General features: G+C 33.9%; 1 protein-coding gene across 5 annotated transcripts in view; it reads right to left on the minus strand.

Moving 5' to 3' along the window:
* The window catches only part of IPO11 (importin 11), a 274,257-nt gene that overhangs the window by 145,433 nt on the left and 116,567 nt on the right, over positions 1–12,257 (minus strand). For all 5 annotated transcript variants that reach the window (XM_023729611.1, XM_004374553.2, XM_023729613.1 and 2 more), the window contains exons 16-20: positions 10,987–11,113; positions 9,511–9,544; positions 9,265–9,305; positions 7,835–7,951; positions 3,435–3,548 (exon numbers count right to left, since the gene is read on the minus strand). In XM_023729611.1, the coding sequence (XP_023585379.1) occupies positions 3,435–3,548; positions 7,835–7,951; positions 9,265–9,305; positions 9,511–9,544; positions 10,987–11,113 (433 nt within the window). The remainder of the gene's footprint in view (positions 1–3,434; positions 3,549–7,834; positions 7,952–9,264; positions 9,306–9,510; positions 9,545–10,986; positions 11,114–12,257) is intronic.

Below are 12,257 nucleotides of genomic sequence, written 5' to 3' on the forward strand. Positions count from 1 at the left end.
CCCACCACAATAAAATAAAGTAAAAAGCTTTCTCTGTTGTTGCAAAAGGGAAAGTCAGAGATTCAAAGCATCAGAAGATTTAACACAACAATTTGAAGATGGAGGGAGCCACATGTTAAGGACTATGATTGCACTCTAGCAGCTGAGAGTGGCTCCCAGCTGAAAGCTAGCTAGTAAGCTGGGGTCTCAGGCCTACATCTGCAAGAAACTGAATTCCACCAACAACCTGAATAACATGGAATCAGATTCTTCCCCAAAGCCTCCAGGGGAAAACTTAGCCTAACAGACACCTTGATTTCACCAACTGAAGCCCTAAGCAGAGAATCCAGATATACCTCACCTGAACTTCTGACCTACAGAACTGTGAGCTATGAATGGGTGCTGTTTTAAGCCGTGAAATTTATAGTAATTTGTTACACAGCGATAGAAAAGTAATACACTAAGCAAACAAAATTATTAATGCAGGGATGGGGCTTTGGGGGATGCTTGTACAAGAAAGAAAATTAAACATAATACATACCTTCAAAAGCATTTATACTGTTGTAAAAATAAAAACAATAAATACTGATCTAACAAATTACACTATAACTACATTGGGAGCATGGGGATGTGGGAAACATGTAGGTGTTGGCTGGTAGGTGGGGGATATGGGTAGGAGTGACAGAGGAATATAAAAAGATTAAATCCTCATCTCCTATACAAGGAAGTCAAGAGATAATGCCTAAATTGCTTAAATCAAGAATGAACAATATAAGGTTATTTACAGCTGTAGAGGTAAAACCTAAGAGATCCGGCTAAAAGTTGAAAGTGGATTCTTCCATCAAGCAGGAAGTGGAGAGAAAAAGGGGCAGGGTACTGCTATTTTTCATAAAAAATCTTTAAGAACTAACTCCTTAACTTAAGCACATGTAAAACAGATTCATACATAAACCCCAAAACCCACTGGAACTGAGTGATTCCAGCTCACGACAACCCCATGTGCTTCAGAGTAGAACTGTGCTCCGTGGGGTTTTCAATGGATGGCTGTAATCTTATGGAAGTAAATCATCTGGCCTTTCCTCCACAGCACCGCTAGGTGGATTCAAACTACCATCCTTCCGGTTAGTAGTTGAGTGCAAACCATTTGCACCCACCAGGGACGTGACTAGTATACAAACCTTAAGAAAATAAAGCACGCCATATTTTCTCATGCCTAGTTGGCTGTATACATGCTGATCCATTTGTCTAAAATACCCTTACAATTTCTGTCCTTAAACCACCATTAATACCTCCTATTTAACACCAACACTCTTTGGGTACCACCTCTGTCAAGAGGCCTTCTCTGATGTTCCACCTCACCCACCAGTCTGAGATAAGTAACACATCATGTGCCCTCACAGAACTATGCTCTTATTGCTAAAAGAGCACCTAACATGACTGTTTTAGCTATCCATCATCCCCTAGACAGCCACCTTCACATAGAGCTTGTTCTATTCATTTCTGCATCCCAGTGCCCAGCACCATGTATTGTGCATTTCATGTATTAATAAATGCTTACTGCATGAATGAATGCCTATTTCCAGTGAGGCCAACTATTGCCCACTAGAAAATTTATCCTAAGCCAGTTTTCACCCTTCCCAGTCAAAGACTACTAGAGTCTGGTCCCCAGGTTTATTTAAAAAAAAGAAAGCAAAACAATGCAAAAAAAAACCACCAGTATCTGCTTGTTAAGTGTTACTAGCCAAAAGATGACAGTGTTTTCCATGAAAGGAAACTTACCAAGAAACCTTAGTATGATCTTCTCAAATGACAGAAAAACAAATTTTAAACTACAATCTCCATTTTAATGTTAAACATTATATGCCTTCTCCAAGAAGGATGATTACTTGCTTGGAACCTTACACCCTTGGCCTACACAAATACACAGAGTACTGACGTGTCATAACTAAAGGAAACGGTCCTATACACTCCAAACATTCCATGTTGGGTACTCTGGTTTCCTAACATTTCCTGAGGTAACACTGCCTGAGGAGACACAGAAGAGGGGCTGCGGGGTGAGTTTCGTATCTCCCTCATAAAATTCCCAAGTTGAGTCTAAAAACACACTTTGGCAAAGAAAAAATGTAAAAGATCTAAGGATTAGTCCTTGTTCTGTTATTTACAAATGCAAACTAAGGCTAGCCACTTACCTTCTTTTAGCCTTCGACTCCTTATCTATAAAAGGGATATAATCTTTACCTTACAGGATTCAAGAATTAAAGGGCAGAGAGGAAAAGATGTTGGGTCAGATACTTCTTAAAAGGAAAGTGCTCTGAAAATATTTTGCATCACTATTAATCTATCTAAAACTGTCTTGTTTAGGAATTTGTAACCAACCGTAAAAGTCATCTACATTTATGGAAAGAGTAAGTTCACATAACCTTATATTGTTCTTTCTTGATTTAAGCATTGTAGGCATTATCTCTTGACTTCCTTGTATAGGAGATGAGGATTTAATCTTTTTATATTCCTCTGTCACTCCTACCCACATCCCCCACCTACCAGCCAACACCTACATGTTTCCCACATCTCCGTGCTCCCAATGTAGTTATAGTGTAATTTAAGTTAGATCAATATTTATTGTTTTTATTTTTACAACAGTATAAATGCTTTTGAAGGTATGTATTATGTTTAATTTTCTTTCTTGTACAAGAGTAAGTGTCAAGGTGCCTGAGAAAGGTTTTTTTAAACAAATGTTAGAAAATTTTAGAGTAGGAATTCTTAATTTAGAGGGAGATTCCCACCCACCCCACCCTACCCCATCGAAAAACCTCTCAAACTTCAGAGAGAGGTCAGAAAAATTACTTGAGCTTCCCTGTACCCAGATACTCTAACTCTTGGTCTTAAGCTCTTTGCTTGCTATACTCTCACTGTCAGACTATACTTCACTTTAACAGTTCAAATGAGAAGTATAGTCCAACTCTCTCTCTCAAGTTTCAGGTTTCTGTCTACCTGCTACACATCCCCAACACTTCAAACTCAAAATATCTGAAATCAAATTCACCCTTCTCCTCTCAAAAGCAACTCCTCTGTTTTCCTGCCTTCCCAATTTATGAAAGGGAAAGTTTTTATTTAGTATCAATAAAAAAAGTGGGCATAGTAAGTTAAGTGTATGCAGAGAAACCCTGAATATCAAGGAAAGTGCATGCAAGGTACAATCAGTTACACAAATCAAGAGTCTATCATCACTGGAGACGTCTAATGTAAAAACTCGTTTAAAGAAGAAGAAAATACTCTTTACATGTCCTCAAAAAAATGTGCAAAATAAACATAAGAAAAGTTGTTTTTAAAAGTGTTTAGATCACAAATGAAAAAAACATAAAAGTAAAATATGAAACCTTTCATCATTAACATAAATCACTAAAAAGAATTTAAAGAAACACAAAACTAAGAAACTCTGTGGAGAAGTGACTTACCTGAACAAGATGAATTAGTGTCGTCAGAATAGCACATCTCAGCATATTGTGTTCTTCACTCTGCTTCCAAAGTAGAGGCAGATACTGTACCAGACATCCTACATACGGTCGTATCTATCACCCAACAGAAACAGGGGAAGCAACAGAATTTTATTACTAAAAAAGGCAGTTTATTTCGAGAAACACTGACAGAGCACTATAAAGTCCCAGGCAGCAAATATTTAATATTTACAAGATGCAATGTATTAAGCATATATCCTTTTAAAGATAAATCAGACATTAACTATAGACACAGGCCTCTTTGGTAAATGTTTTTAAACAATTTTAAACAAGTACCACATTTATTTAATGAACTAAAACTTATGAAATAGAAAACAATATAGTGAGGTCAGTTATTCCTTTGGAGGTTATTAACAGAAAATGCTGTTATATCCTGATTCTTTTTTTAATAAAATAGTTTACCTAACTAGAAATTACACTATGTTTTAAAAAGAGTCAGCAACAGTTATCTGATGGGCGTCTTCCAAGTATCAGGCCCTATCGAAAAAGCACTGGAAAGAAAAGGATGTAAAGAAAACCATACAAACCCCAACAATACAAAAAGATAAGAGCAATGATAAAGGTGTACATGAGTTGTAGTGGAAACACAGGGGAAGGAAATTATTTTCAAACGATAAAATTGTTAAGCCCACTATGGACTAAGTTAACCATTTAAAAAATATACACCCTGAAGCCCAACACAACTTGACAGTGAATTTCTTGAAAAATAAGATGGATCTGCACTGAAGCTGGACAGCTCTCCTACTCCAGGCTTAGAATTACAGTATTTGAAATTGTTCTGACAAGAAAACTCCTCAGTGATGAAACAGAAATACTAGCTCTTTACAGCTTCAACACTATTTCAATCCCATGGATTATTTAAAAAAAAAAAAAAAAAAAAGCTGATTCAACAAAGCCTTATTATAGTTCTTGTATTCTGCCTCTCAAATACCATACACTAAACAAGCAGTAAGAAAACTGTAAGATTTGTTTTCCCTCCTAAAGGTTTGAGGATTGAAGAAAGATAAGTTAAATATTTGCTTAAATATTTCAGTGAGATAAAACTGAATAAATATTAAGAGACACTTTAGTTATATTACCTTATTTTCAAAATATGAATCATACTATTACAATAATTAATGCTTATTGAGCAATTACTCAATTTTGCTAACTGCTCTATCTCAAAGATGACTCCCATCAGCTGATAAAATCAGACCAATTAATATATGAAAAGTCAGGTTTCAAAATAAGTACCTAACTTTCATACACAACAATAAACAGCATATAACAGAATGCTCTACTGATAAGGAAAATAAGCTGGTTTTGACCAAATAGAGAATACAAAGGGACGTATGTTATGAATTATAAATGAGGTAACAAAACCAAAGTACCCAGTTAATTTTAAATATTGTAAAAAAAAATTGATGCTTCAATCCTAACTATTCATTAGAATATACGGTGTGCTGAATTAAAATTAATGCTTCAAAACATTATTTCAAAATTTACCAATAGAGTCACTGTGGAAAAACATTTTTTAAAAAAGGCTGGGGATTAAAACAGACCAGAGTAGGGACACAAGAACTAAACATTCCAATAGGCTGAGAGGCTAAAAAGTACATAATTGGGGTAACTGGGAAAATCCAAATACTTGATATTAGATAACAGTATTACATCAATGTTAAATTTCCGGATTCTAATCACAGTATTATACTTAAGAAAAGAAGTATGTATCTCCTAAGAAGGAGTGGTCTAAGACCAGGGTAAGGCATCATGATCTCTGCAACTAAACCCCAAACAATTCAACAACAACAAAAAAGTCTGTATATCTGCATAGATATACAGTAAATGTGGTAAAATGACTAATCAATCTAGGCAAAGGGTATATGGGTGCTGATTTTTCTATTCTTACAACTTTTCTATATGTCTGAAAATTTTCAAATGAAAAGATGTGAAAGGAAAAGTATCATCCATAGACAATTCTGAAAATAATTATAACCCACAGTTTTTTTGGCAGACCAATATCAATTGTTTGTATAATATTTTAAAAACACATGGAATTAGGAATGTTTATATACATCAGGATAAATAACCTAACACTACAAATGAAACTTAACAATCAGCGTAGCACGACTAAGGCAAAAAAGTACGTTGACTGTACTGATCTTCTGGTACCCTCTCCCCCCTCCACTCCAAAAAAAAACATAATAGAGGGGGGCATTATGAGTATTATAGTCTCATGAGTTAGTTCACATTTAAGGAGATCTCCACTTTCCTCACAACCCATTACTGAAAACACATGAAAAATCAAGTATGTGACACTCTAACAAATGTTTTCACAAGGGTTCCAACCTCAGGGGGTTTCAAAAATATTATAAATCCCTGATGATACTTCATCTTTTAGACATAATTTTCAACAGAGTATTTAATATTTTACACAGGCCCTTTATTTTATTATTTTCCATTAGAATGCACAAGTCCAAAGACTGCCTGACATCATGCCTGATGATTTCCATCTTTTTCCCGACTATATTATCTTTATAGGCTCTTTGTATTGGAATAATTTTTTTTTTTAATTGTACTTCAGGTGAAGGCTTACAGAACAAATAATTTCTCATGAAACAGAAGTACACGTTGTTTTATGACATTGGTTAACAACCCCACAACATATCAACCCTCTAACTCCTCAACCTCTTTTTTTTTTTTTTTTGGTGTGTACTGGAATAATTTAATTGTAGATCAACTACTTTTTCAAAAAGTGGAGAAAAAAATATTCAAATAATTAGACACTATGGTACAAAAATAGCAACTTCACTAAAACAAACTACTTTGTGTCAGAAAGCACTACTGTAAGATGGCTCAAAATGTTTGCAAACTAGTGGACAAAAATCAAATGCAGCATATGAAAGATTATCGTAGGATAAATATAGATGGGTTTGTTGAAAGGTTAACATGAAAAAGCTGAAGAATGAGACTACTGAAAATATTTTTCTTAACCATTTCTGAATCTTAATTCTGAACATAAAAATTACTATTGGATAAATAGATCCTATTATTACTTATTGATGTTACCGTCACCTGAGCTGCTTAGGCTATTTGTGTTCTAAAAAAAGAGCGTGGACAGAAATGCAAAAGCATTTTTAGATTTACTAAGAATTTGAATCTTCTGAGGTAAAAGGTTTAGTTAGAGGTTTAGGGGGACGTAAGTAAGAAAATTCATTTCTACACAAATAAAAAAAAAAAATCTTAAGGAATTTCCACTAGCCAGATGATATCTAAAAACAATTATAGAAAATTACATAATTTTGTTTTCATAATCAGTTTTATATAAATAATAATTTGTTGCAATTATACAGTATTCTAAAGCATACTGGATGTTTGTAATAATCGTAATAATTTCAAATTATCCATGAAACCCTGTGAAATAGGTGAGCTCAGAATTATCTTCACCGTTTTACACATGAGAAAAAAAAGGTTGAAGACCTTGCCCAAGCTAAATAGCAAAGCAGGGACTTTAACTGAGGTCTTCTGGATTGTAAAACCAGAATTATGAGACTGATAATGAGAAGTTTTTGAATAAAGATAATAGTTAGTTAACATGACGAACTGTCAAAACTGTATGACACTTAAAGCAGGCTCAAGTGTCAGAATTCACCAGTAGCAGATCCAAGAGTAGACTTCAAGTCTGTGGACTCCAGATCAATTATCTTTACCCAGTATCTCAGAGATTTACATCAGTGCTTTTCAAACAAAGATATGCAGTGGTAAACTAGGGTGTAAGAAGCCAGAGGATAATTATAGTGTAATTTCCTGGATTATCAATATATCCCAAAGATTAGAAGTGATCAGGGAAGCTGAATAATTTAACTGTTAAGAACTTTAAAAATCAAAACCAAACCTATTGCCAGTCGATGCTGACTCATGATATCAAATCAAACATGGATAGAATGAGGACTGGACTGCAAAACTAACTTAATTTTTAAGGTAAAAATAGCAGACTTCTAAGAAAATTTATGTTTGCTGGCATATACTTGTGAGTATGCCCTTAAACACACTGAATTTTGAGAAGTATTATTAACCATAAACAGGATCTGCTAAGAGGTGGAAAATTTCTGCTTTTCTAAACATCTCTACCTTACTGATGCAATTTTTTTAAATCCTAACTTTCTTAGTGATTTTATTTTTAAAACTCAAGGGTATAAATGTCAATTTTGAATCATATGTAATCAAAATCACAACCTATACCTTAGAAGCATCATTAACTTTTAAACAATGTAGATAAAGCAAAGAAAATAAAGATGTTAATGAAGTGTACATATACTCACCTTTCTGACATTTATTTTCACGTTTTACAACAAAATTACCTGTATGTTGACTCTTTCGATCACACAAGAAAGGACATGCAAAACATGCATCTTTGTGTCACATTCTGTAACTTGCTGCAGTAACTGAAAAAGTAGTGTGAACATGGTTTCCAAATACTGCAGACAGGAAATAAAAGGTTTGGAATAGAAATGTAAAGACCTCTACATACATGCAGACAGAAATAAAAAAATTAAACCATAAGATCAAAGCAATAAAAAACAAACAAACCGAAAGCTAAAATCTTAGCATTATCTAAACAACTTCAAAGTATTCAAGCTGCCAATATTTAAGACAATGATTTTTCTTCATTACTGCAAAATATGTCTGTTTTGAGTTTAATTCACCCACAAATCAACGTTTTCAGAAGAAAACTGTCTACACTGAGTGTGTTTCAATATCATACTGCTAACTAAACTGTTAACAGTGCCTTGTGATTGCTCTTCACCGTGTACCTGTTGCCAATCACAAAATGTTTTGTTTTGCAAGGCTTACTCATTAACGCAAAAAGAATACCAATTACTGCATTCACATGCCAGCTGTCTAAGGCCCTTTACATATGCTGCATGGAGACATAAATTTATATATATTATATATACTTATTATTATAAGAATGATAATCTGTTAATCTGTTATTAGGAAATAGAAAACAAATATCCTATGTCTCGCTTTTAACTCCAACACTATGAAAATTATGTTAGGAATGAACAAATTACAAGTTGCCAGATATTTACATAAAACAAACATTTATTCTTTCAGACATTTGGTTCATTTTTATACAGACTTCCAAAACACACTTCCTTCATCCAAAAATAAGACATTCTTTTCTCAAAGAAAAGTCACTGCTCTACAACTTTCTCCGTCTATGACCCCTACAAGAAATACAGGTATTTTATCATGTAACTTTCGTCTCACCTAGTTATCTTAAAAAGGACACACACTTTCACCCTAATTTTATTGGCATATTAACAAGTGCTTACTGAGTACAAATTATGTGAAAACACCATGCTAGATGCCGGAAGTATAGTCAAGAATAAAAAGAAAGACTTGGTATTCTGCTCTTCAAGAAATTTGGAATCTAGTGTACAATACAAACACATATACACAAATAATACAGGGGGGTAACCTAAGCAGTGAAAAGTAACAGATATACATAAAATGAAAATACTAGATGATTTACAATTGTAAGAAAGGAAAAAGTTTAGCAGTCAACTTCAAAATAAATGACAAGACAGCTAACACAAACAGAATAAAAGTGAACTGAGCAGAATAGTTATCAATATAATTACTTCCAAAAGAATGCAATATACTTTTAAAGTTAGCTTTAATAAATAACAGATATATATAACTTCGGCTATAAAATAAAATAAAACTTAATATTCCAAAGACATAATCAGAAATTGTTATAAGATCTGAAAATAAGTATTCTTACCGGCAGAAACTGATCTGTTCGAAACTCAAAATCATCAACAGGTGAACAGCAGTTAAGGAATACTGAGAACTAATACATGAGGTTTATCAGGATAAAATGTATATAAAACAAATATAATAAACCAATCAAAACTGTATTTTAAACCATCTCATAAATTAATTTCACAAAATAATTCACAATTTTGAAGTTTTATTTATTAAGAAAATTTCCTTGTGATGAAGTATTTTTAAATTTCTGAAAGGATATTTAACTTCAGAGTTGTAGCTGTCTCAATACGGACCTAAAAGAATGCATAGCATAAGTTTTTAATCATTCTAGAATTACTAAACATCAGTAATAGCAAAAGGAAAAAAATTTACTCCAAATCAGTTTTTTTTTTTAAATTCTTTTTGTTAACTTTAAAGTCACAGAGCATGTTAACATTCAGAAATACAGGAGAATCCTCTTATTTTACAACAACGGCTAAAAATAAGAGGTAAAGTAGTGTCTAGTCCCACCCTTCTCTGTTTCACAGAATTTGCTCAAGAAGCCTTTAATCCAATGGGTGCTTCCAGGAAGAAAGATCATTTGTCACAAATGTGTGAAGATGGTGAGACTGAGAACAGCAGGAAGATGATGCCAGAAGGAGAGGAACAGGAAAGTGGGGTAGGTCTGGGGGAGCTAGAAAATGTATAAGTCAAAGGTGAGGCAAGAATAAAACAGGAAGAATAGGAGAGGGAGGAGAAGAGACAAGGAGCATTAATTCTCATCTATAACCTCAATTACAGTAAATCCCTGAAATACTCAAAAGATATACCTTTAAATCTTCTAAATCCCCATGTTTACATATATAGAAACATACGTTTCCATACTGTATAGCTTCGCTGCTAACCGAAAGGTTGGCAGTTCAAATCCAACAGCCGCTCCTTGGAAACCCTACAGGGGCAGTTCTACTCTGTCTTATAGGGTCACTATGAGTTGACTTGACCGCAATGGGTTTGGTTTGTTTTTTTTTACATTGTATAGGCTTGTACAAGTTCCTGACCCAGTCAAATCATATTTTCTTTATGAATCAGTAAGTTACCTGGGCAAATCGTATCATCACAACATTATGTCCTTCTCTTTTCAAGTTTTACTCTTGACTTGATCAGCCATTTTGGCATTAGTTACCACACTTATAGTTTCCATAAGTAACATTAACCCAAGCCACAACTAAATCTATATTCCATTCTTTAAAATAAATCTAAAACTATTATATCCTGGTTAGGAGCCAACACCTTCTTAGATGCTATTCTTCCTACATCATAAAAAAACACCAAACCAAACCCGTTGCCATCAAGTTGATTCCGACTCATAACAACCCTACAGAACAGAGCAGAACTGTCCCATAGGGGTTCCAAGGAGCAGCTGGTGGATGTGAACTGCCAACCATTTGGTTAGCAGCCATAACTCCTAACCACTGCACCACCAGGGCTCCACACCTGTAGTAGGAATTGGTTTTCTCTTTGCAACAAAGAGATACAGTTTGCATCACTTTTCAGGAGCTTCTGAGGTCTTCAGATGCTGATTAGACACATTCATCAAATGTTAAATACTCTACTGCCAAATCCGCAGCAAGGAATAACTACAGCAGTGATAGGCCATAAACATTCTAAAGAAAGATATAAAACATTTCTGAACTTAAAATTTACCATAGGATAAACTTAAAAAAATAAATTCTTTTAAGACATTTAGGCAACATACCACTAAATCTTGATCTTGAAGCAAGTTACAAATTGCTTCATATAGCATGGGTCTTAAGTCAGACTTGAATTTCACAGAAATCCACTGACCGATGAGCCAGATCACCCTGCGTCGCAATGGCTTATACCTAAAGAAAAATCACAAAATTCAAATGTTAAATAATTTTAGAAGCCTATTTCATTTAGTGCTTTCAATCATTTTAAATCTAAATGTAGTAAGAAATGCAATACACTGTTTTTTATAAAAAGTTCAAAAGCTACCTCTAAATGTAACACAGTATAAAATACTAACAGTAAATTTCTGACCTAAGTAAAAATTCTTAGGCAGATATGTTGTAGCCCTGATTCTTTTGCATTAAAGAAATGTAACACAGATGTCTACATAACAACTAAGTCCACTTCTATTCCGAAGTAACCAAAAATAGATAACCAGATTACGCATAACTAGCTAATACCCAAACCTAAGGTTGCAGAGGCCTCAAAAAGTCATTAATAAAGGAGCTCCAATATGTAACTGTCCAATTCCAATTCTGTTAATTCCATAAAGATTACTTCCAGAACATGGTGAGAGGCCTATAGGCTTATATGTAGTACTCACATGAACTTAACATTGATTTCAGCTAAACTCTCTAAATTTACAGGGGGTAATCAATACAGAATATGACTCAGATTATCATGAATAATGATTTATATAAAAAGTTTTGTTTTTTTTTTTAAATTTGCAGTAACATGTACATATATTCCTTTTGCTATGATCAATTCTGCAAAGGTAAATAAAGATTCTTTAGGTAAGGAAGTTAAATTACCTGTTTCCAACAATTCCACACACACAACTGTCTCCATGAACAAACGCCTCCTTTGCCATGAGACCAGAAAAACTACCATTACTGAACATTTTTTTCAAAGATTCTATAGAAGAATGATCAAAAGAGGGAAAATGCAGCTGAGAATTGCAAATTATCATGGAATCCAGACTTTCTAGAGCCATGGAGGCTGGATAAACCCCGGAAACTATTACTGTGAGATAATCTTTAAACCTTAAATCAAAAGTATCTCCTGATGTCTTCTTCAAACCAAACATAGTTTAGCTTATAACAACTAACAAAAAAGAGCAGGAGTGGCAATTCTAATCTCAGATAAAATAGATTTTAAAACAAAATCTACCATAAAAGACAAAGAAGGACACTATATAATGATTAATGGGACAATCCATCATGAAGACATAACCGTAATAAACATCTACGCACCCAACGACAGGGCTCCAAAATACAT

The sequence above is a fragment of the Trichechus manatus genome, unplaced genomic scaffold (assembly GCF_000243295.1).
Source record: "Trichechus manatus latirostris isolate Lorelei unplaced genomic scaffold, TriManLat1.0 scaffold00029, whole genome shotgun sequence".
Lineage (NCBI taxonomy): Eukaryota > Metazoa > Chordata > Mammalia > Sirenia > Trichechidae > Trichechus > Trichechus manatus.